General features: G+C 35.5%; 1 protein-coding gene across 29 annotated transcripts in view; it reads left to right on the top strand.

Annotated features, from left to right (window-relative positions):
• Nrxn1 (neurexin 1) overlaps window positions 1-26,623 on the top strand; it is a 1,077,006-nt gene that overhangs the window by 480,587 nt on the left and 569,796 nt on the right. For all 29 annotated transcript variants that reach the window (XM_057767124.1, XM_057767151.1, XM_057767179.1 and 26 more), the window contains one exon: window positions 20,393-20,515. In XM_057767124.1, the coding sequence (XP_057623107.1) occupies window positions 20,393-20,515 (123 nt within the window). The remainder of the gene's footprint in view (window positions 1-20,392; window positions 20,516-26,623) is intronic.

The raw sequence follows: 26,623 nt of genomic DNA on the forward strand, positions 1-26,623 counted from the left end.
ACATACTATTGAATATGTTTGAGTTTGAAGACAAATTGATATTTGTCCTCATGAGTGGTAATATTTTTAAGCAAAACAAAGGTGAGTTTGATAAATAAAGTAAACATTGAGTTATAAACTAAACCAGCTGTGCCAAGCGACTAAAAATGATCAAACCCAAAATAATGCCTAAAAATTATCTCTCTGAGCTTTAACACAAATGAAATTTCAAGTTTACATGAGCTCCTCTCCTATCATTCTCTTGGATTCCTTCCTAAAAACTAATTTTATAGGTATTATAGGTCTGATTTTATAGATCTATGCCCCAGTGCCCAGAGTGCAGACAGGGGCAAATTGGCAGCCCACAAAGTACTCTCCTCAAAGGTAAATTTGCACCTTAATACAATGGTAGAGTTTACTGGTTTCTGCTGAAATTTAGAAAATTCATGTGGGGAAAATATTCATTTTAACACCTTCCCCTTATGTTTTAAATTTATAAAACAAAAAAATGTACACTCTGACAATTAATGGATTTAACCAAGTCAAATGTGATTCTCTGTCCCTTAGCTACAATTACTTAAAACCATATATATATATATATATATATATATATATATATATAGAGAGAGAGAGAGAGAGAGAGAGAGAGAGGTAAATTATATATTAGTCTTCTTAGACTCAAGTCGTCATTGTCTGCTATGAGACTCTACTGGTACAGTACTATAAAGAGTCTTTCTCCATACTTTGCATATTTCATACAATAACATTGAAGACAAAGATTTTTCACTGGTTAGTGATTCTTTTCCTTTTTAAAGTAGTATGAGTCACACTTGACCACTTGAATTAAATGAGTGGATCTCGAGCTTTCAGTGCACACCTCGAACAGGACTGCACATGCCTTAGCTTGACAGTAGTCACTGGAAGAAACGGTCAATGACAAGGTAATATTTTCCTTTTCTTTTGCCTTTGTTTTATTTGGGGAGCAGTGAGCAAATGTAGTGGGTTTCGTGAAGAGGAGTCGAATATGAGGGTATGTTCATCTATTTTCCCCCTCAGTACAGTTGGTACTCAACCAAAATTTAATTGGAAATACTTGTTTCTCAGCTCCAATTTACTGCCTAGAACTTTTCTGAACCCTAAGCTTGTCTGACACTTTGGCAATCAATACACATTTACTATGTCACATTTGCAGAACTCTTGAAATATTATTATGAAATACTTCAATTGATATATTTTAAGAAAACTATCACAGGTACTAAATGGACTATAACAAAAAAAAATTCCACCAATTGAGAACTTATCCTCTAAATTGTTCAGATTGAGCACAAGCCATCTGAGATTTATTTCTGCACATTTACTTGGAATTTAAATGTTTTGATCTTTTGGACGGTGAAGGAAAAGTGTTGCAGACCAGGCTCAGTTCACTCCCATGCCTCTGCCGACATCAACATTGACTTTTTGCTCGCCGCATCTTAGAATTAGATTGTGGTCAGACTGAAAACTTATGGACCGAAAGGTAAACACCATCATTTATCAATATCGACTGTCCTCTGCTCAGAATCACCAGGAAGGGAATGGGGCAGGGAGAGTATTCTTTCTTTCTTTCCCTCTCTGAGAAAAGCTGACTGTCCTGTGCATTGGTCACTTTTCTGTTGCAATAAGCACCGTGACCAGAAGCAGCTGGTAGGAAGTGCAGCTATTTGGACACGTTGCTGCAGAGGACTAAGAGTCCTCGTGACAGGGAGGCATGAGAACAGGCTGCAAAAGTGAAGGAAGAGGAGTCTGGGAGCTCACATCTGGAACAGAGCAGTGAGTGGGAGCGGCATGAGGTTCAGAACTCTCCAACCCGACCAGTGACTTGCTTCCTCCACCAAAACTGCACCTGCCAATAATCTTCTCAAACATTGCCACCAAATGGGAACCAAGTGTCCAAATACCTGAGCGGAAGAAAGGGAACTTCCAGTTCAAGCCACCACACCATGACTCAGTAATTTTGTAATACAATTGCCTAAAAAGACAAAAAAAAAAAAAAAAAAAAAAACAGTAGTAGTAACAACAGCAGCAGCAGCAGTAACAACAACAACAAAAATACTTCATTTTAGTGAAGACAATTCCTGGGTAAATAAAGATAATAAGATAATTTAGTACAGTTAGATAGAAAGGGACTGAGAATTTACATCCATTTAATGTAAAGATGGAAAATATTTGAATTAATTGAAAAAGTTGTACACTACTTGACAAAAATCATCATAAAACTATACTAATATGAGATAAATTATAATAAAATGTCAAAATAGTGTTTTTAATCTGATCCTCAATTATTGGATATGAAATAGTGTTGCAAAAATGTATTGGGGCCAGGCGGTGGTGGCGCACGCCTTTAATCCCAGCACTCGGGAGGCAGAGGCAGGCGGATCTCTGTGAGTTCGAGACCAGCCTGGTCTACAAAAGCTAGTTCCAGGACAGGCTACAAAAAACCACAGAGAAACCCTGTCTCGAAAAACCAAAAAAAAAAAAAAAAAAAAAAATGTATTGGGCAGTATCTTGGCAGTTCCATAATATTAAATGACTTAAGTGTTTTAAGACTATAAAAATTGCAAAAGAAAGTTTCTATTCCATGTAAAGGTTTCTCAGATGTACTGTTTGTAGGGTCTGTACAAAATTTTGCTAATATTTTTTTCATTGCAAAACCACAAAGCCTGGAGTCTCCTTGAATCTTAAAGTTATTAAGAGATGTCTGATCTCAAACTGGATACTCAGTGATTCCAAACAGTATTTCTAAAGTGATTAGATTATACTTAATTTTTTTTCTGAAAAAAATAGCCTTTGTAGTGATGTATTTGGTTACTTAATATTGTTCTTTTTTTCTAAGCATTATTATTATAAGTGTCTAGAGATATAATCTTTGAAGTTGAAAGATATAAAAAATTTGGAAGTCAAACTTGCACCCATGGGTGAGGCCTAATGGCCAGAGAAGTAACTACTTTCATTTTGTAGTGGACATATTAAGGATTTAATTTTGTTGTTGTTGGGTTTTGTTTTGTTGTTTGTTTGTTTTTTGCTTGTTATTTTCAATAGGTTTTGTTTTTTCATGCTAGTGGCATATCATAGAATATTATTCTTGCCTACTGGAAGGCATGAAGCCATTAAAGCAGTGGATTGTGTGTGCATGTGTTTGTGTGTGTGTTGTGTGTGTGTGCATAGTGAGAAGAGGAGAGTGGGTGTTCAGGCCCTTTCAGACACTAGAGGTTAGTACCAGCTCCCTTTCTCTGTAGTTTTACACCTTATTTTTTTGAGATGTAGTCTATCACTAAATCTAGAGCTCAGCAATTGGGTAGGCACTCTAGTTAGTGAACTACTATTTCCATGTCCCATGCAGAGACTATAAGCACCACATGGAGAGACCCAAGCTCACATCCCCACACCTGGCCAGAGAGCAATTCACTCACTTGACTGTCTCCGAGCCTGAGAAATGGACTTTAATAGATTTGTGGTCTCTGTTTTGTTTGTTTGTTTTTTTTTTTTTACCTTTTTGTTTGTGGTCTGTGTGTGTCTCCTCTCCTTCCCTGCTCCTTCTTCCTTCCTACTGCTTCTCTGTTTCTTTCTAGACTTCTAATGTGGCTTTCTTCTGTTCCCTCCCTTCTTCTTTCCATATGAGAATAAAATCTCTTTGGGGCTAAAACAATTACTTCAGTAGGTACAGCTCTCAACTATTTTTGGTTTAATCACGCCAAGTGATTCATCTAAGATTCCTAACCAAAAAAATTGCAGAAGCTATTTATGTGGACAAAATGTTAGGGGTTGATGTTCAAAGTCTTTTTACGACACAAAACACCAGTCCTAGATGCAAAAGGGAATCTAAAGCCAAGTACTTAACCTCACTTTTGACTTGGAAAGAGATAAGCAAGATTCAAAGTAGTGTTGTTATTGGAAAATAGACTTTGATGGATGTCTGGGGTAGATAATAAGATCTTTGTGTTATCATTTTATTACCAGAATGAAAAGATCAACTGGATATTAGTTATCGCCAATTTTCTATGTAGATAAAAATGAAAAGCAATAAAAGAATGCAAAATGTCAACCTGTGGCACTTAAGCCATTTTAGATTGCTGTGATCAAGCTGTCACTTGGCAAAGCTACTTCAATAGATAGGCGTACATTCTGGGAGAGGCATAGATTAGCATGGAGCGAATATGCAGTTCAAAGCTGCCTGGTACCTGAAGAGGAGACGACTTTAGGAGATAGAGTTCTGCTTGTTCTCCCAACATGGAGGTTTGTTTTGTAGAGTTTATAAAAAATTTGTAGAGGGACTGGTGTTGTCTACCATCTGGGACAGATGACAGTAAGAAATAACAGGTAAAAAGAAAAATACAGAAAATTTGAGTTTTGTTATTGTTATGTATGTAAAATGGAAAGAAAGATAAGAAACAGTTTCATAAATTCTTATTTTTAGAAAAGCATTAAGTGTAATGGAATATAAAACATATAGGAAAATTGTAGGTTTCCAACAGAAAACAAGCAGCTAAGATAAACAGAGGGCTTTGGATATTGTCAAAAATATAGACAGCTCTCAAAATTTGAATGGAATTTAAAGGAAGCCTGTTTGAATCATCTGCACATTTAAATTTGTGAGGAGAAGAATGAAGAAAATAGCTTTTCTTGATTATTTTCACAGCTGCACAGATAGGGCAACAGTAGGTGAGAGAGAGGTTAAAGATAGAAGACTTTGTATCTAATGTGAATAATCTCACTGCTTACATGAAATATAGAAATCTACCTTGCTCCAAATGCCAGAAAAGATCACTATTTATTCAGTCAGAATTCTATCTAAAACCTGGTGAAGGCATACTTCCTGATTAGTGCTGAATGAATTCAAATTCTCTTTTGCTAATGAATATGGCTTAGTAAACATTGGTCTAGGACATTGTCAAAAAAAAAAAGAAACTAAGAAGATTCTGACAAAATAATTCTGACTTTGATATTTCTCTCTTTTTTTTTTTCTATAAAGTGGATGTTTTCTTTTCTCTAATGAAATGCCGCTGAATGAGTACAGCATGCTGGCTGTATATTTTGTTTGTTGAGCAGACAAACGTCTGTATATACTTGCTTTGAGATTTTGTTCTTTTTTTCAATTTTTTCTATTTGTTTTCCTTTCTGTTTTCCTCCACTAATTATCTTTCTTTCATCCCTTCCCTGTCTTTCTGTGGGGATGTAACATTTCACAAATCATCACGGATCTTGGGAAAAAAAAAAAAGAAACAACAAGAGTGAAACTATGATTAGCCACTACTTGCTGGTAGATAGAAGCACTTTTTTCCATTTGCTTTTAGGTCTCTTATTGAGATGTGTATGGTTAGAGTTTCATTAGCTATAAAGGAAGGAGTGTTGTTCTTTTTTTTTTTTCTGTAAGTTGATCTTTTTTGTACTTGTAATGATTCAGTTCCAGAAGCAGCTAATTTCTATACAATCAAAAAGACCAATACGTGTTAAAAATCTTGTAATTAAAACAGCATCTAATCTCCAAGAAGTAGTAATACCTAAAAGTGATCCAAAATATCCATCAAATAACTCCTTTAAAAATTAACATTACTAGTTTTATGCATATAAAGTTATTAATGACTTTTACCTTTTTAGTTACTTATATGAAATAATGAAATAAATATCATGATCATGGAGTTCAATTAATAAAAATCACTAAACAGGAAGTGCCCATCTGCCACCAGTCATCATACAGTTAATTCCTGGTAGGATGGGGGACTGTAAGCATTAGAGTCTGGCATATATTTAAATGAGCATGCATACATACATCTTATTGGGGTACAGTGGTTTAGGATGTGAAATAAAAAATTTTAAAGCTTTTGAGAATTTTGTTTGATGATTTAAATTTTTTTCATAGAAAGATGTTTCCTATTTGACTATTCATTTTGCAAATTATCTTACATATAAAATATGCATAGATTTCCAAATATGTCTAGCATCTACATTTTCTGTTAGTTTTTTTTAATTTCAGAACATTTTATATCACAGCAAAATTCAGTTGTGTTCCCATGAAGTTACAAGTCACATGCATTTAAATGTTTTTAGATGGATAATACTTTATATAAATACAAGTTTTATTATGCCAAATGATAATATCACAAAACATAGTATTCTTACCATTAATTAAATACACATTTGAGCATTTGATAAGAACTCACCATTGCTATCCCTTCCTACCCAGTCACAAAGATAATTCCTAAATAACACTAATACTTATTACTTAAGGAAATATTGTTCTTCAGTGTTCATAGTGGATTAAATTAAATTTGTTCCATATCAGAATTACATACATTAGGACACTTTTAGTGGTAAAGTCTTGTTATTAGGGTACACTAAGAATCAGCCAAATATGTGCTAATTTCAGTCATGACAGACAGTTTGGGGGTATTAAAGAGGTTTAAGCACTGGATGATTGTGCTAATCTCTGTTGTTTTAACTATGAGGGATTGTTGCCTTCCCAAGACTCCCCTCTCAATAGCTTGTGATTATAATCATAAACTGTCTGTTCTTTTAGTCGCTCTGATATCTTGGTCACTCCTCTCCTTTCTGCTGATTTCTCCCTGCTTCTCTTCTGCTGTGGCTTTCCCATGTCTTTGGTGGACTTGTAGTGCCCTTCACCTTGTGAATGTTTCCATTCATGGCTTGGTCTGTGCTGCCTGTCTTTATTTTTCACATCATTGCTCCTTCTGTATTTATTCTGTGTGGTGTGGCTCTAAACCCTACTGGAAGAAGTAACTGAGCTCATTATTTCTCAATGTCTCATTGGTCAGAGCTTTCAAGTCATGGTATCCTTGACCTTGTAACAAGAGGTTAGCCTTGGTGGGGAATGTTCACTCTTGATATAATCAACTGGCTTCAAACAACATGGTACACTATCTTCAAATGGGGCATTGGTATTGCCAGAGTCCCACAAGCTAATTCTCTAAGCTGTATGACTAAAATATTTTTACTGTGGCCATAAATTTTCTCTGTGGATTGTAACTCTTCACTTTTATCACTTTTATGTAAGTTGAGTAGAAAACATTGTTTAAATAGAAGGGTACCAGAATTAATTTATTTTCTTTGCTCCTTTTCAGTGAAAGTAAAGAGCAACATGGCTATGAGATACATTGAGAAAATAATTTTCAAAAAATAATAAATGCTAAGATACTCACATTATTATGATTTTTATTGACCTCAATTTTACTCTTTTGTTAATTGTTTTCTTAATGTAACTTCTCATCATGATTAACAGATCTTTGACTTAAATTCAAACTTTCAGTGCTTTATGCATAAAATTATTAAAGCCAATGGAACTTCAAAGCTGCTGATTACGTATATATGTATACATAAACTTGCTTTAGAAATGTACAATATAAGCCAGTGCCCATGTACACATGCTCGTAATCTCGCATTCTCAGAAGTGGAGACAGGAGGACTAGGAAATTAAAGTTGTTCTAGTTATACAGTAAATTTAAGGTTTATCTTGCTTATGTGAGACTTGAAAAAATAGAAAGGAATGAAGGAAGAGAAGGAAAGAAAGAGGGAAGGTAAGAAGGAGGAGCTATGTATAATATAAGAATTACAAATATGTTTTAAATTTACATGAGAATAATGTAAGGAACTAGTGAAATTTGTTCATGAATCTGGAATTAGGAAATTTCCAATACAAATTCTCACTCTCTGCTACAGAAGGTAAGTAATTCTGAACCATTTTACCTGCCATAAAATGAAAAGGGGTAGAGTAGTTTATATGAAAAAAAAGCTGAAACCCAACTAACATTTACAAGTAACAAATTTCTAATCTATATTTCATAAATGTCAAAAATTCTCTTTAAATGAAAAGGAAATGACTTGATATAATTATTGAAACATTCTTAGAACGTAGACTTGTTCACTGCATAAATAGTATAGAAATAAGCTGAGTAGTATAGAACCTAGACAATGATAATGAATACAATAACACAAAATTATAAAAAATAATTGTCAGTAACTGCACATATGAATCCTGACCATAACTCCAAACATGATGAATATTTATTTGTTTAAATAGATCTTGGAAATATAAACCCAATTATCTTATGTCTGAAAATGTAGTCAAATAAGTCAGCTCAGAAAATTTATTTTCTGAAGAGTACTGTGACAGTTCTTTAAACGATACAATCTACTAGTAATACAATTTCAGCCAATAGATATAATAAACAATATTGTACTGAAGGTATAGAGTAGCTAAGTGCTAGAATAGGTGCTTAGTGGTAGAACCTTGGTTTCTATCCCAAGGTTGGAGGGAAGGAGAGAGGGAGGGAAGAAAAGGGAGAGGCCTAAGGGATAGACGGGGGAGAGGGAGAGAGGATAAAAAGAGAGTGCTTTCCCAACGTTTTTGGAGATATGTGTTTCTGTTGGTCAGGTGCTAGTGACTAATTTCTTGCTTTTGTTTATCATATTCACCTTCTAATGCATGCTATGAAATTTTCTTTTCAGTCGAAAGGCCATCAAAACTAGATGAAAGTAAATGTCCTACCAAAATAAAATTTAAAAAATTAGCATCACGACCATTTAGCATGCTTTAGCCTACAATGGATAACATATCCATGCACATCTTAAATCTATTGGCATATTAAATTTCTCTTTTATTTTGGCCATGTAAATCTGTGTGTAGATATATGGGCATATAAGTGAAGGTCCCACACACTGCAGAAGCAGGTGTCAGATGCCTTGGAGCTGGTGTTGCAGGATGCTGGGAACCAACAGGTTCCACACACTGCAAAAGCAGGTGTCAGATGCTTTGGAGCTGATGTTTGGAGCCAACTGGGTCCTCTAGGAGACCAGTGCGTGCTCTTCACCGCAGAGCCATCTCTCTAGTTCATGAATGTCTTTTGGAAAAAAATTGGTCCTTAACAAGAAATAATAGTCACATTTAGAAGCTTTGTGGAACAGGAAATATTCAAAAGTAGTATATGATTTCAAACTTCGAAGAAAGTTTTATTAGCATATTAGTGCTCTAACCACTCACATTTGCATAATACATACTTATGGGATGACACCATGTATATGTGCTTTTATGCAGATAGCCCACAATACACAGATTAAGTTTAGAATGTTTCATAAACAATTGTAGTTAAATGGCATGTCTTGAAACTCATTTGTTGTCTTTTTCATATTTTATGGCAATATGATTTATAGAAATTCCAGGGCACATAACCAATTAATGACACACAGGGAGAACATACAAAATCAGATTCTATCACAGTGCATCAGTACTCTCAGTTTTCTCAAATGATTTTGAGGACATAATTTTGAACAACAAGCCAAACAAGGAAATCCTCAGATGAAATGCCTCTAGATGTTTCTAGATAGTGTAATGTGTCACTGACTGTGGCCTTCTTGGGGAAGGGCTAGTATAGCTCCCCGGAATACTAACCAGAAAAGAATACTGTGAGAGGAGCTTGGAGGAGTTTTCATGGTGTCTCCTCAGCCAACCCACCTTAACTGGGAGAGAAATCTTCTTTCTGAGAGTCATTGCATTGGCTGGTCCATCACTATGCAGCACGCCTTCCTGATAAGTAAGACAAGCTGTTCATATCAGAAGATATTGATCCAAAAAAGCAGTATTTTCCCATATAAATTGTCAAGAAATTGTCACAGAACTAAACTTAGGAACTAAGACTTAGTCTAATAATTAAGTTTATCATAATTAAAAGAATTATCACTGTTTTTTGCATATTGAAGTCCAAATAAAGAAGGATTTTTATTTGTGTTATAATCAGAAATATTTTCTGCTTTCTCTCTAATTCTTGGGTGCCAAGGGCAGCTTCGCAGTAGCCCATTAAATCTAGGTAGTCATGGAAGACTGGAATAAAAAGAACTACTTCAAAGAACAGCTTTCTGGCCACATTCCTTAAAATGTGCTTTCGCAGCAAAGAAGCCTCTGATTGACGCTTAAGACATAGGCACAGGTTTCTAGATGTCTACTGTTCTCCACCTCAATGAAAGCAAAGGACAAAGGAAAACTCAAGAAAAATAGCTTAATCCTGTTTTCCACCGGCATGCTTTTGACTTTCGGACAATCAAGAATATCCAAGAATATTTCCCCAAATCCAAGGATTAGTTAAATATTGTGAGACCACCCTTGTCCTTAATGGTAGTCAACTTCACATAGGCTATGGGAGTTTTGAAGACAAAGAAGACAAAACACAAATCAAACCACTGTTGTAGAGTGACACAGAGCAGCTGCTGCTCTATACATTCTTGTGAGATAACTTATTTAATCAAATAATCTTTGCATTATGATGATAACCCTGTTTATGCAATGTCAGTTTATATATAAATTAATATGTATGTGCTTAGAAACTAAATGCATTTTAATTCCTAAAATTTAAGACAGGGTGATTCTGCATAGGTGTTTTATAAGGTGAATTTAAACAAACACTAATGTAGATCAATATAACCCTTTTTTCAAATAAATGAACAGCAAATATATTTTAACTTACATAAAAGCACACTGATTCTTTACTATTTAATTTTATACCTGCTAGCTGTCCTGTTATGTGATAAGCATTTCTTGGAAATGAACTTTTTTTTATAAACCTTAAAATAAAATCACAGTCCATGTTTTTACTTTCTTTTTAATTGGCTTATTTTATTCTGCATATTTGTAAGCTTGTAAGTTGAGCTAGAGTAGATTTGAGGAGAGTTATTTCTGAAACATTCTTTGAGCAATATATTTCTTTAACTTGTGATTATTTTACTGTGTTGTGGATATGATTATTATTTGAAAGGTAGAATATATTTTTAAACTGTTGGTTTTTCCCATTGGAAAACACCAGAGGTATTTATCCTGATCTGTCATAAATGGGTACAATCAATATCACGATGGTTTTAACTTTGTCCGCTTTCCCACACGGATGACGTTTAGACAGCAATGAAATGGAAGATGAGGAATCCATAAACAGTGAAATTTGTAATAGAATAAAGGCACCGTAATGAAGAGATGTTCCTCGAGGCCTCAGTTTCAATCCCCAGATGTCAAATCTCTTACAACAAAACGCATGTTTATCTGCTTGTTTCAAATTTAAGTATGAAGACGTGAGCTCCCATAGGATTTAAGCTGACTTCCTCTTTGCCCCTAGAAACTTCTAACACTGGTCCCAGGTCCTTTTGCTCTCTTAAGTCATACAGACATAATTTTTAAGTTCATTGTCAAAGCAACTGGGGAGGGGTGTCCCAAATTGTTATCAGCTTACCAGCCACAGGACTTAACATATTACATACTTCTAAACATTAAAACAAGGGACATAGCTATCTTTATGAATAGAAGCACTTAAAGTCACTGGGGTGACTTTTCATTAATCATTTGTCTTAAGTTAAGCATTCATCTGCCTAAAGCAAATTCCCACAAAATAAAAAAAAAATTAACCTTTTAGCCAGGCCCACACCTTTAATCCAGGCACCGGAGAGGCAGAGGCAGGCAGATCTCTGTGAGTTCAAGGCTGGCCTTGTCTGTATTGTGAGTTCAGGACAGCCAGAGTGACACAGAGACACTGGCTCAAAAAAAAAAAATTAACCTTTCAGCAAATACTCAGCAACTCATTCTTGTTCAATGGCACTGAGCAAGAAAAGATAATTGCTACATTTTCTGAGTTTTCAAATTCATCCAGAAGAAAATAATGACAGCATAATATTGATAATAGTTATTACCATGAGAACACACCCCATAGCAGATGTTGCTTTAAGTGATAAAAATGCATTGAGCTCACTTGTAGACAAATGATTTCTCTTATTAGCATATTTTACAGTGCTATCTGAGGCACAGGGAAGAGAAGTGTGTTGCTCAAGTTCCGACCAGAACAGCTGCTCCAGATCAAAATAGATAATGTTTTTAAAAGTATAAAACAAAAGCAGAAAGGATGGTTTTAAGTTCAATCTAATCAACATAGAAACATTGAAGTTAATGTGATGGGTTTCTCTGGTGGAAGGAGGTTCCGAAAATGCCTTTCCTCAGTGGTTAGTGTTCAGATTTTAAAGAATAGGCATGCTGAAGTTAACATTTGATTTATGCTATTTGCTAGAAATACATTTTAATTGGAAAGGATATTTTTAATATTTTAGTGAAACACTGTGTGTCTGTCCTTAATTCTGAAGGCAAACAGCTCTCTATAAAGTTATTCTGAATTGTTTTCAAGCCTCTAAAGAATTAAGGAGTACTGAGAGAGAAATAGAACACAGACTGGAGTTACCTCATTTGGCTGGCCGTCTATCTTTTGTGGATTTTGGGGAACTAGTTTGTCACCAAGCAAAATTAGTTACTGGTATTAAACCCCACTCGCAAGACAGACCAGGGGCAGTTCTCTGGTTTCCCACAGGTCATGCAATTACATGCAGACAATGTGGTAAAAGTGATTTCAACTTTGCCTTGCGTGTATATTCCTGAATATAAACCTTCAGAAGGATGCTTCGAGATCAGTTAAGTACAAACTTTATACTGCTGACTAGTACTGCCCTAACTTATGTGGTGGGAGGACCCATGCTCAGGCCAGTGGTCTCCAGTCCTTAGCTTCAGACTCTTCATTTGGAGCAGGGACTCCACGTTTTCAGTTTGTACAAAGCCTGCAAATTATGTAGCCTCTTTGCTCATGGGATTATAGAAAGAAGCAAAAGAAGAATGGAGGCGTGTGATTTACATGTCTAATTTCAATTTGCAATTAAATTTCCTGCTGACTCACAGGAGAAGTAAAAAAATAAAACCCCACTCTCCCTGATCACTAAAATTTGAGGAAGGTAAAATAGAGCCACTCAATAAAAAATTAACGTACTTTGATTTTTTTCATAACTTATTTAAAAAGAGGTCAAATTAGTATTGCTTTTCAAAAACATTTTCAGACCAGAAACTAATAATGAAGTCAAATGGCAGACTGTGGGCGTCATAATCATAACCCAAGTAACACATCCTCATGCCATTTTCCGACAGGAAATGTGGCTGCCAAGAAGCATGACTCAGGCTGTAAGCTGCAGCCATCTCTGCCAGTTACAAGGGCTCCTCTCTCTTCTTGTCTTCTCACAGAGACAAGGCTGGCTTCCCTCCCACAGGATGCTGCCTCCCATCACAGGATCCTGCCTCCCATCACAGGCCAAGGGAATTGCCAAATAACCCTGTTAGCCCCTGGGGAAATTGATATAAATGGAAATCTATTTTTATACATATATTCTCACATACATAAGCATCAAACTTGAACATGAAGCCTTCTAAATCACAGGGAAAGCAGGGTAATTAATGCATTCTAGATTTTGTGTTTTTAAAACATTTTAGTTAAGTTTGTGACTTTTCTTTCTTTTTATGAAAATAATAATTACAATATTTAAGGTCACCTTTGAATCAAAGGCAACAGTAACTCTAAAACACAAGAGTATTTAATTCCAAAACACTTGACTATTTTTATTATAATTTCTTTATTACTCATTGTGTAGAAAATTATGGGGAATGTTAAATTGCCTATTTACTAGCGTAAGCTTACAAGCTGAAAACACAGACCACAAAGCTAGCCACTTAATAAAGTTTTAATGAAACACAATATAAACATTTGTTACCATATAGCTCATAGACTGCTTTTGAGAAGAGCAAAACTGAATAATTACAGTAGTGACCTTATGGCTTTCCAGCTGGATAGAGTTAATCTTTGGTCAGCAGCAAATATTCCATCCCTGACCTACTAGTACACCAGATTTTTCAGAAAAAAAAATATAAAACAATAAAAACACTACTAGTCAGGGTTTTGCGAAAGCATTGTTAGATACAACATATTTTCTAAATGTAAATGAATAGGAAATGTGTTATGCAATCCAGAGTAAATAAGAATAATTACATAACAAGAGAATACCACAAGAAATCGGAACCACTTTTGAATTTTCATAATTCTGTGATGTCATGGTCCTGTATCTTCTCTCTCTCTCTCTCTCTCTCTCTCTCTTCTCTCTCTCTCTTCTCTCTCTCTCTCTCTCTCTCTCTATATATATATATATATATATATATATATATATTATATATATATAATTCAATTATAGGTGTTACAGGCAATTTAATGGTTTTGAAATGTATAAATGTATACTCCAACTGGAGTATATAAATATTTGAAAGTATTCATATATGAATGTAGAACTAATTTGTATGTTTGGTGATACATTGCTTTTCAGAATTTATTTATGAACTATGGAAATATTACTATCCACTTTTAGATTAATGCAATGTGTAGCCCAGATGGCTGTAGTGAAAGATAACCTACTATTAACAAAATGGAGACTGTAGATGAATCACTTCTAGAAAACAAGTTTCATTGAGTTCTACCTGCCTGTCATCTAGGCAGGTTTTTCAGGAAGTATTTTCAGAAAGAGCCTCAGAATGCTCATGCTCACTAAGTGGTCTCACTGGAGAAGCAGACTGAGGACTGAGGTGTCTAGTTGGTGCTACAAAAGAGAAAGTGCACTTTGTGTTTCAGAGCCTAAGAGCATGGGAGAAAAAGCCTGTTTGTATACTTAGCATCCTTGAGATATATCACTAGAAGCTGATAGGTACCCAAAGGGTGTGAAAAGGTTTGGCAAATTCTGCCTTGTGGCACACAAGTCTACTTTTCTTAAGAGTCCTGATATAAATGTTTGGATATGCTTGGTACAGCTATATCCACCTTTCAGTTCCAGAGGCTGCTGTGAATTTCATCTGAATGGCTCTGTTGACTTCTTTGAAGATTCCTAACTTTTATTTTATTGTCCTCTGTTACTTCTCAGTGCCCCTACTCCCATGCTCACAAACCACTTTAAGAAGTTCACAAAATATTTGCCCACATGTTTTTCAATTTTAAAATATTTGAAACTAGCATCATGTGTATCCTGAATTACCCCATAAGACAAAGTGCATGCTTGTTGAGCAATTTGAGTCCTATGTGCTAATGGATTTTAAATTTATTTTCATAATTAGCTTGACTATTTTAGAATCAAGTGAGTAAAAGTAGTGAATGTGAAATTTCAAGTTCCTGATTCAGATTTATTCTACTGTGCATTCCAATGTCCCTTAAAAGGTGCAACACCACATTTGAACCAAGTGTTGAGGTGTATGAAAAAACACATCTCCTTCAACATTGCCTGTAAAATGTATACAATTTCAAGGCTGCCTATGGCTCTCACTGATACTTCTGCCCAGAATAGGAACACCTACTCTAAATGCATGTAGACCAGGGTGACTGCATATTTCTGAGTAAGAAGAAACAAGTAAGGAGTGAGCCAAGATTATTCCCTTATTTTTAGGTGACTGTCTTAGGGTGTGGGTGTGAAGAGACAGCATGATCACAGCCACTCTTATAAAGAAAAAAATATTTAACGGTGTGTCTACACTTTCAGAGGTTTAGTCCATTATCATCATGGTGCACCGTGGTGGCATGCAGAAAGGCTTGGTGCTTGAGAAGGAGCTGAATGTTCTATATTTTGACTCACGGGTAACAGGACGTGGTCTTGAACTAGGTGTACCTTGATTATAGAAGACCCCAAAGTCTCACTTCCTCCAACAAGGCAAAACCTACTTCAACAAAGGCACAGCTCCTAATTGTGCCACTCTTTATGAGCCTGTGGGGGCCAACTACATTCACACCACCACAGTGGCTTTGTTAAGTAAATCCCACAGATACCAGAGATCTGCACTTTCTTCTCACACTATGTTTGGTGCTGAGGAAAATCAGAATTTTTGATGAGGCCTCAAGGTGCAAGATAGGAGCCAGGCATTTCTTCTTTTGTGAATTTTTTAGGTTCTGTTTGCAAAATTACATACGGAAAGAATAATTACTAGTTTAAAAACAGTGATAGAAGCCACTGCCACAGTTCTGCCCCGGGAGTTTCACATGACACAGCCCTCATTGTAAGACAAGTGAGAACAACTAGCTCATTCTTTACAGTGGTCTTTCCCCAGTCCAATTCTGTGAACAGGTGAGAGAGTTACTTCTACCTCTACTGCGACTTAAAGAAAAGTCCCTTAAATATCTGTGATTTCCCCACTTGCCTCCTTTTGTGTGATTTGATGCACCAGAAAATCTGTGCACAACTCTGGGATATGGGATGCAGTACTTCTTGATCCTGGATGAACATTGATTATTTACAGTGAGATCTTCTGAGGCCATTAGGCTGATTAAAATGCACTTCACAGTTAGCATTTGAGTATAAAAATTAATAAGCACAAATTGTCACTTATCAATATTGTCCTGGATTCATTGGAGTCTAATAATTTTAGCACACACAAAAATCTTTTTGAGTTTCTATCTTGTCTTCCTCCTTTCACTCAGATCAAAATTAATACATTTGAATTAATAACAGTAAGGAGCCTTTTACACATTAGAGATACTTTCACATCTCTTCCAGGAAGGGGAGTGATGTAGAGCTGTCTGCTCCTTTTACGAATGAAGGAATGTTGAAAGTAGCCCCAGGGGAGTTTCCCTTATAAGCTTTTATAGACCATGGTCAATGGGAACAGGGAAGGAACATCTAAGTAACAGAGTTAGTATGTAGCAGACTTTGCAACAACCTAGCTTTCTGCCCCTTTCCCCTGTAGAAAGTATAAATCATAATGCAGTAACTCCTTTCTTCTGATATTTGAGATTTTAAAAATCTAAGATCACACTGATTTGACAGTAAAAAATTCTCATTTTTTCTCTCTCTGTCTTTCTGCCTCTGTCTCTTTATCTCTGTCTCTCTCTTTCTCTCTCTCTCTTTCACACACACACACACACACACACACACACACACACACACACACCCTTCATCCCTTCCTCTGTCTCCCTTACCTTAAGTTATGGTTAACATTAAGTTTCCTAAGGGTAAATCTTAGAGGAATCTTGAATTCATGGTATATTATGTAAGAACAATCCACCTGAACTATTGTATGACAAACTTAATAGTTCCATAGCTTAAATTAATAGCTTAAATTAAGATCTGATAAAAACAACCAGCATGCTATCAAAACAGCTCATATTTTTGCTTAATTTTCATCTTTGAAGTAGTGCAACTGATGATGAAACCATAGCCAGTTATGGTATTCTTAGAAAAGACCACTTTATAATAGGCAAAACTTTTTAAATTTCTCTAGTCTGGAAACCTGGAGCCTCGGCTTCTTTCTTAAATAGCTGTGACCATGGAAATGACTCTATTCTCCTTAGTCTTCAATCTTCCCATTTGTAGATAGTTTCCGTGAGCGTCTATCCACCTTCCTTATAGTTCTGCTTCTGAAAGTCTTTGAAACAATAGCCTGGACAGGGTAATTCTAATGCTATCATGCAAATTCTTAGCAGAGGATCCTGGGCTTCATTGTACCTCTCTCAGAATGCCCGGGGAACAGTTCTGTCGAGGGGACCTTTTAATGGAGATGGAAGATCTCAAATCTTTCTTAATTCCATTTCCTATTGCCTTTGAAACTTAGAATTCACTACATCTTATTAGATCTTAGTCCATTTTTATTGATTTTTAATGCTGTCTATGGCTTGAATACTAGGTCACAGTAAAAACAAATGACAAAATTGTTTATAAATCTAAATTTATAGAAAATGTTAGTTTCTAAATAAATGGGACAGATCAGTCAGTGAGCCCTCCCATTATGGATAGGGATTGAGAAGACAGGAAGCTAAGTTTTAGTGAATTGCTGATTACAGGAAATATTTGTCCCTCATTGGTAGATCCTCTACACTGTGTCATTAGTAGCATCAATTTAAGATTCCCTGAGAGGCCAGTGTGCTGTTCAAAAATGGATGTAGAGGTAGTCCTGACAATACAATCATTCTGTAGGAGAAACTCAAAGCAATTCCAAAGAAAATCTTATCCCCTTAAACTTCAGCTAGCAACAGGGGGCAAACAGGAAGTCAGGATGCTAGCAGAGGGTCTCGTTGCCGGCAAGCTCCATAATGTAAGTGGATATATGCTCACTTTGAGTAGACCAGATGGAGGAAAGCACTCACCACTTTCTAAGCCATGCAGCCCTGGGAACAGTGCTGTTACCTTTGTAGGAATTCAATTCCACAGCGACAAGTTGATAATAATGCAGAGACGGAATAAAGCATCTGCTACACAGCATGCACTCTCTGGTCTCATCTCCATAGCAGCAAATCAAGGGCCTGCAAACAGAATTCTTGGCCCGCGGCACAGTGCGCTTTCCATTACATTTCATGTTAAGTGAACACCCTCGTTGGGAAATGAGGCTATCAAGTGCATTTTTAAGAGCCTTGTCTTCTAAAATCAATCTGTTCACATTTTTAATAATGCAAGAAAGAAGTCTGAAGTTGGCCCACAGAGAGTTCTGTGCACCAAAGGTTTATTTTTAATTGGATTTTGTGTCTGTTGTTATGGAAATGGTGGTTTTGGAGATGAAGCATTATGATTTTACTGCAAGATCAAGCCCAGAGTGGGGGATGAGAATGAGCTCATCCTTTTGCTTCTTTTTCTTGACAAAACACATTTAAAATTAAAAGAACGGGAACAAAGCTGCTTCAGAAGCATATGTTTCCAAGAAAAAATATCCCCCTATAAAAATAGATTTAAAATGATATATTCTCTTCTCAAAGATCAAAACTAAGGATGACCCAAGTTGCCAGCAGGACACAAAAGCTACGGTGACACTGTTAACCACTCTTGTCTTCTCTGCTGAAGCTATAAAGAGCTCCTTTGGTCTGGGATTGGTTTGCACCATTTGATCTCACAGTGTTTGCAGAATCTGAACTCCCAGCTTCTGTTAGTTGTTGAGTGATCAATTGCTGAGAACTTCTTTCTCCAGAATAGTTTCTATTCATGAACCAGGATGTGTCATCAAACCCCATTAGAGAAAAACAAGAGGTGCTTCCTTCATGATGGCTGGCACTGTTTAACCAACTGAGGCAATTCCCTTGAAAAACTTAGCTTATATGTTTGCCTTGTCTTAAGCTCCAGAGAGCATCCAAGGAAGGCAAGACTTAACATGAATACCCAGTAGCCCCATTAAGAAGAGAGAGGAGGCTGTATGACTAGTCTGTATTGAGCTTGTCTAAAGAGGCTACTAAAAATTTCTACCCTTAGTTCCCTGACAGCTTTTTCTCTTCTTTCTTTCCTTCTTTAAAAATATTTATTTTGTTCTTATTTGTGCTCTGAAGGTCTTTACTGTTAACTAATTTAACTGTAGAATTTGCAGATGGAAGCTGGTAAAACATTCCTGACCCTCTCTAGCAATAGGAAAAATCAGGAAAGCAAATGAAGCCAGGTCCATCACAGTATTAACATATCTGCAAATTATGAGACTTTAATAATGGTTTGAAATAATATGTGTTTATAATTATATTCTCCCAAATGAATCATTGTATTATTAAATGCTTTTATTGAAATCATCATATTAATAATTTTATTAAAATTACAATTATGTAAACATGTTCCTTTTGTTTTCGTGTTAAAGACAGATATAGTCCCATATGACTATATTAGTAATTTTCATTAAACATCTTTCCAAAATAATGTCTATTCTAAATCCATTTCAATTCCTTGTATACATACTTTGGAAGTTCCTTTATCACTTCACTGTATTATTTACCTCCTTTCTTTTGGCCTTTATTTGTTGACCCTGTTACTTGGCATCACCTTTTCCATCCTGGCTTTTAGTTATCTGTACATTCTCTATTTTGTCCTACTTCGTACAAGTTACTATTATTCTGATATATTTAGAAACATCTTCACCATACATATAGATTTGCAACTTGTCAGTTAGCTATTGGAAGGTTTTTTGTTTTGTTTTGTTTTTTAAAGAGATAGTTTTTAGATTGAACTGTCCATGTATTTCAGAGGCTAATGTACTTATGGACTTGGTGAGTCTTGGAGATACACAATTTAGGATCTGAAGAGCAACATTGTACTATGGTACCCAGAGATTGTCACCAGAGTGCTGTGGTCTCCTTTCCGTTACCATCTGAAAATGTGTCCTAATGTCAAATAGAAGTCTCAGAAATTAGATATCTGATAAACCCCTTCACTATCAAATGTCAGATATTTCCTTTATAAGAAGGACATGCAAACTTTGCAAGGTTTCCAATGGTATATTGAATGTGCCTATTTATGACAGCAGGTTAATTCTCTAGTCTTATCAATACAACAGGATAAAAATTCTTAAATTGTCATACCTGAGTGTTTGTTAACTTGTCATTTTCCTTGCTTGCTATGACTATTAAGCTTGAAAATTGGCTCTCTCTCTCTCTCTCTCTCTCTCTCTCTCTCTCTCTCTCCCTTTCTCTCTCCTCTCTCACTTTTTTCTTCCTTCTCACTCCCCGACTCTCTTTTTCACTCTCTTCTCACTTTCTGTAAGGTTCATTTTCTTATCTGATTCTGATTGTCCATAATGACTGTTTGGCATATTCTACAGGCAAAGGTCCTGAAACCCTTTTTGCCGGCTATAACCTCAATGATAATGAATGGCACACGGTGCGTGTGGTTCGTCGAGGAAAAAGTTTAAAACTAACAGTGGATGATCAGCAAGCCATGACAGGTAAAAATCTCCTGGTTCTAATACTTTTTCTTTCTTTCCTTTCTTTTTGTCCTTGTATCTTCTTTTTCATTTGATTGTTTTTTTTGAGAATTTAATACCTAAGTAGTGTATTTCTATCATTTGTACTCTCTCTGTCTCCAACTCCTTCTATCGCCCACTATCTTAGGTGTAGTTCAAATGACTTGGTTTCAAAGATACATGAAAATATTTGAGGCTGGGTGTGGTGGCATGTGCCCTTAATCCTGGCGCTCCAGATGAGGAGGCAGAAATAGTATCGGTGAGTTTCCAGGCCAGTGCTTTACAGAGTGAATTCTAGAACAGCCAGAACTATATAGAGACTCCCTCCAAAAAATAAAAAAAATTAAACAAACAACAACAAGCAAACAAACAAACAAAGCCTAAAATATTTTATCAGACTGGTATTTTGTGTGGGCGGGAATGTTATTTCTGATGATCTCCAGGCAACCAGAAACCATTGTGTTTAGTCAGAGTTGAGAAAATTCTCCTATGGAGGAATAACGGGTTCAAGATGACCGGTACTCACCCAGGAACTACAGAGTATTCAAGCATGGAATCAAGCTATTATGAAAATTTTCTTCATATTAGTTTTGTTTGAAGACCATTTTAAGCTTAAAAAGTTCCAAAAATAAATGTCTCGAGTGCCTGTATATTGCTACTGCTGTAGCAGATTTCCTCATATACTTTGACTTTTTCACATCCTTTCTATTCTTTCATCTCATTCCTTCCCCTTAAATAGCTGAGGGAAAATGATATTCAGAATGATCTTTTAGTCCCTGGATTCTTTAACATTTATTTTCTGAAAATAGAATTTACCCCTTCCACAACATCTGTAGTGATACCATGCACTTTGACCTTCATAATTCTGAATATTACTCAGTGTAGGGCTGGGAACTCTGTGAAGTTGCCATATCTCCTGAGGCATCTTCCATCCACATATTGCCATAAACTCTTTTTGTCTTTTATAAGATTGGCATTGTGAATTTACAGAATTCTCTTCATACCTAATATTGATGCAAGCATTAGTTTTGTTTTTGTTGACTGTGCCTTCATGAGTGACTGTCCGCATTCCTGATTGAAATACTGCCATTGGCACTAAACCTCCTTGTGGAATCCTATATGGAGGCAGGAGGTGTAGGGGGTAGATGTGTTATTCAGTTTCTTCACTATATAATTGCTTTATTTTCTTTCTTGAACTTAATAAATCATCTGTGATCTGTGGAGAGGCATATCAAGGACTTGCAAATACCTGTGCTTTATTAAATGTTTTTATATAACTTATCATTTGATAAAGATATTTGTCTATTTCAGTCAACTGAAGTAATTACAAAGAAACTAATTTCAGCCCCCAGTATTCCGTGAGCGCTGTAGTCGACACTCCGCATCTTACCGTGTGCAGCACTTGCCTTCATGTCCCTGCCCTCTATTTCGTTGATTTTCCTTTTCTCTTTTTCCTTTCTCTTTGATTGATCTGCATTTACAAGTTTATATATTTTACAATAATTTTTAATTACTCATCTTAAATAATTTTATGCTCAAATTATTGCAGATTACTCTCAAGTTGTTCTGTACAATATTGTGACAGGTTTCCACGCCTGTTTCATTTGTTTGTTTTAGTTCTTCTAACTTTTTTTCAGAACATGATATTCAGGCACCACTTTAATCTGCTTATATTCACCAGCAGAAGTATTTATTTAATTTGCATTTAGTGAGGGATAACTTTTTGAATTTTACTCTAAAATATAAACAACATAGTGTCCCCCTTCTCCCTCCAACCCTTTCTATGGCTCCTACAAAGCCTAAAATTTATACTATCTTTTTCTTAAATTATTATTGTGATATATATGATAAATATCATGATATATGTTTATATAGTGATATGTGTATACATATGAATTATACATACATACATGAATGTCACATACATGTATAAACATAAATTTACTAAGTTTATTAAACTTTGCTTGTATGTATGTGTTTCTAGTGTTAACCATTTGACATTGAATCATTAGTTAGGGGGCTAATTCCTGGGGAAGATTAATTTTCTCTAAGCAATTGTTAATTGTTTGTAGCACTTCACCTAGTGGTAGGACCCCACTGAGAGCAGCAACATCTACACTGGGTTCATTGTATAGGTCTTGTTTAGGCCCCCTATTGTTGTAATTTCATGGGCGCAGCTTCCATATTATATCTAGAAGACACAACTTCACAGCCAACTTCCTGATTTTCTTGTTCTTTTAATCCCCTTACCCACTTTTGCAATGTTCCCAAGCCTATGTATAGGTGGTATATGATAAAATGTGTTCAGCATTATAATCTCTCAGCAGGTACAGACTAGAAATCTCTACAGATGTGTATCTGTACCCATATATTCATAAATACAGATGCATGCATACATATTAATTGCATGTCCCCACAAATATAAACATAGACATGTTTTAGAATACATGAGTTCACATTGCTATGTCTATGCATACAGGATTGTCTCTTGATTTCCCTCATATTACATTCCCAGACATTTTCTTTTAAGATTTGAATTCTAACTACCAATTATTTATTTGTTCAACATGATAATTCATCTAAAATACTTTCAGAATTTATTTATCATTATAATGAATAAATAATTTAGATTATTTGCTTCTTTTCCCCTTCCAGCCTTCATTCTTTTCTTATTATTACATACATTCATCTTTTTATGGTTACACTAAATTGTGTGGATTTTGTCAAATATAATGGTAGCACAATTTGGACAGTTTTATTCATACAATTCACAGGTGCACCTCATCTTGAGCAATGAAGACAGGAATGCAAGTAAAGAGATCCAAGGAGGGAGAGTCTCTAGATTTTAAATAGAAAGGGGTTGCACAAATTTTGGGGTACTCCTTAATTGAGAATCAATAGTTTTCATTTCATTACATTGTGTGTTTGTTGATATGTGCACTCACTGAACATGAGCTTGCCATGTATGCACTTACTCGAATCTGTAAGACAAACCTCATCATTTTCCTTCTTGACATCTTTCCCATGTCATTAGTAAATCCTGTGGATTGTATCAATAAAACCGTCCAAATTCTGCTTCCATTATATTTGAAAAAATCCCTACAAGTTTATTGTAGCCAATAAAGATGAATGTGTGCATGTACACGTGCAAACACACACATGCACACACTCACAATCATATCTTCTTCCTATTTAAAACCCCTATTAGACAATAATCAATTAGAATGCCCTATGAATGACATGGCTCTTCTAATTTTGTATGAACCACAAACCTCACCTGCTCATAGTTTTAACTCAAACAGTACCTAAATACTGCATTCCTCTATCTCCTTTGTATGGTGTCCAACCCTCGATTCATCTTCTGTGAGATTTAATATGGCTTTCTGTTTTGCAATTCTCCACATTTTTAGCTTAAATTTTACCTCAGTCTGTGTTTATTAATACAGTGTCCCAGTCATAAAATACATAGCATGTCTCAGAATTTTGTTCTTATACATCTAATTAGGTGCGCACATCTTTTTTATATGCCGTTCCTCCAATAGACAATAAATTTTCTGAGAACAGGAATGTATGTGGGCATCTCAGCACTTTCCCCACTTCCTTACATAGCATTTGAAATATATATTGACTATTCAATAACTTTGAAGTGAATTCACAAGAGTACATAAATCTGTCTTAGTGTTTTTAGACCAGGTTAGCCTCTAGCTCATTGAGATCCACCAGCCTCTGTCACCTGACTTAGTGATTTTATTTGTTTGTTTTATTGTTGTTGCTCTACACAGAAACTAATACAACTAAGAGCAAGTTAAAAATTAAAATTTTAATTGAAAATGCAACATAGATACTGAGATTTCTACAGAAACAAAACATCTAGGAAACATTCTGAGGCTTTTGTTTCATCTTGATTATTTGAAAAACTGATGACAACCCCACTCTGATTTCCTAATTCTAAATTCATTCATTCAGTCTCTGGAAACTGACTATGGATTTTCTAGACAGTATAAACATAAAAACTTTTTCTATAAAAGCTTTAGAAAATAATTTTTCAAAGTTCTTATTGTTTTCTGTTTATTCAACACTGGTGCATATACAACATTGTATACTATTGATGGAGGCTGAACATAAATTCTGAGTGGAAATACCTCTAAATCCAATGTCAGTCAGTGTGTTCTTGGTGGGTGACTGCTTTAGTTGGTCCCCTCAGACTAAATGCATCTCTCAATACTGCCTATCCAACTTTGGGGTCTTTTGAAATTGGGCCAAGTATTTTCTTGTAACATGGTTGCTTCCACATTGTCACTACCTCCTTGTTGTTGGGGTTTCTGTCCTACCCAGTCTCCGCATTTGTTAAGTCCCAAAGAAAATCACAAAGAGGTCTACATTAGTTATAAACTGATTGGCCCATTAGCTCAGGCTTCCTATTAACTCTTATAATGTATATTAACTCATTATTCTAGTATATATTAGCCACATGGCTCAGTACCTCTTTCAGCAGGGCAGGTCACATCTTCCTTCTTCTGTGTCTGGGTAGGATTGCAGATAGAGCTTCCCTCTTCCCAGAATTCTCCTGTTCTCATTGACCTGCCTCTACTTCCTGTCTAATTTTGCCTATACTTCCTGCCTGGCTACTGGCCAATCAGTGTTTATTTAAAACATAATTGACAGAAATCAGAATTGTCCCACACCACCTTCTTATAATTTATGATATCCATAACCATCATTTTCAGAAAGAAAAAAAATTTTTCCACTGAACGTTTCCATCTTTCTGAATTAAATGTCCTTCCCTTCTTTATAGCTTCAACAAGTTCTTAGCAACATGAGATATTAATTTTGTTTTGAATAGTTTTCACATATTTTGCCAATAGAGCTTTCAACAAGAAACACAGCAACTTTAGAATTGGAGTCACCTAACTTAAGAAAGGCTTTTTAATATTGTGAAAAATTAATAAATGTCAACATAAAATATCTTTTCATATTCTGTATCCTATATAGCTTATTAATTGAGTGCTGCTGATATCTCTAGAGCTTTACGTTTGAAAATTAATAAAGATTGATTTTTGTTGATACCAAAGAATTAGAACTTCAACAGAACAGTATCGAGGTCATTGAACAAAAATTGAGGAGCAAAAGCAAAATAATATATGAAAAACCAGAATTGCTAAGGTAATAGTAATTTACTTCAGTAACATAACCAGAGGCTCTGTATGTAGTTTGTGGATGAAAAGATAGCTACCCTCAGTAAAGTGTGTACTTGCTTTTCAATGTGTAGAGCAGAAGTCAAATTAAACCATTGACTAAAAAGAAAACATAAAAAGATAACAGATGAGCCATCTTAGAAAAAAGAGGCTTCTCAGAGATTAAAAATTAAACAGAACACAATTCAGGGGACTTCTTTTGTACTAATGAATTTTTAGCCATTGAAGTCAATTGATAACATAAATATTTTGTCGTATATAATCAAATATTCCTTTTATATTTTATGTATAGCAATGTTTTATGATATTGCTTAGCATCTTTGTTGCTTTTATTAACCAAATGGAAACTTCTCAGAGTGTTGGTGAGAGCCCACATAGGTAGTTTCAGTATTCATTATGCCTAGAAAAATGGCTCGGTGTATTTTCTTAGGGGTGATTCTGAGATTGGCCCTAATTAATGATTTCATTAATGTTATGGATGATAGCATAGGATGAGCTTAATAATTTTTCCAATTATGCCAAATTAGATAGGGAAACTAGCCAAGAACTTGGTTGGAAGAACTCGATTTCAGTTTAAGTGACCTTTTGAGTTGTAGCAGAAAATGAGGCGTACAGTTTAATTGAGAATAAGAGCCTGGGAGTGAGCCACAAGTGAGGCTTAACTTTCATGGATGCTGTGCTTTGCCACTTTGAAAGCAAGTCCTTATCTTTCTGTTAATTCCAAAGTTACAGGAAGATAGAATCATTACTCTAAAGGTAATACGGTATTAATTTGACTATTAATGGGGTTGACACAGATACATGGTGAGACAGGAAGAGAGGTGGGGCTTATATGGATTTGTCCCCGAATGAAGCTACAATTACACATCCCACTAGGATATTTGAGACACAGTAT

Source organism: Chionomys nivalis, chromosome 1, assembly GCF_950005125.1.
Source record: "Chionomys nivalis chromosome 1, mChiNiv1.1, whole genome shotgun sequence".
NCBI lineage: Eukaryota > Metazoa > Chordata > Mammalia > Rodentia > Cricetidae > Chionomys > Chionomys nivalis.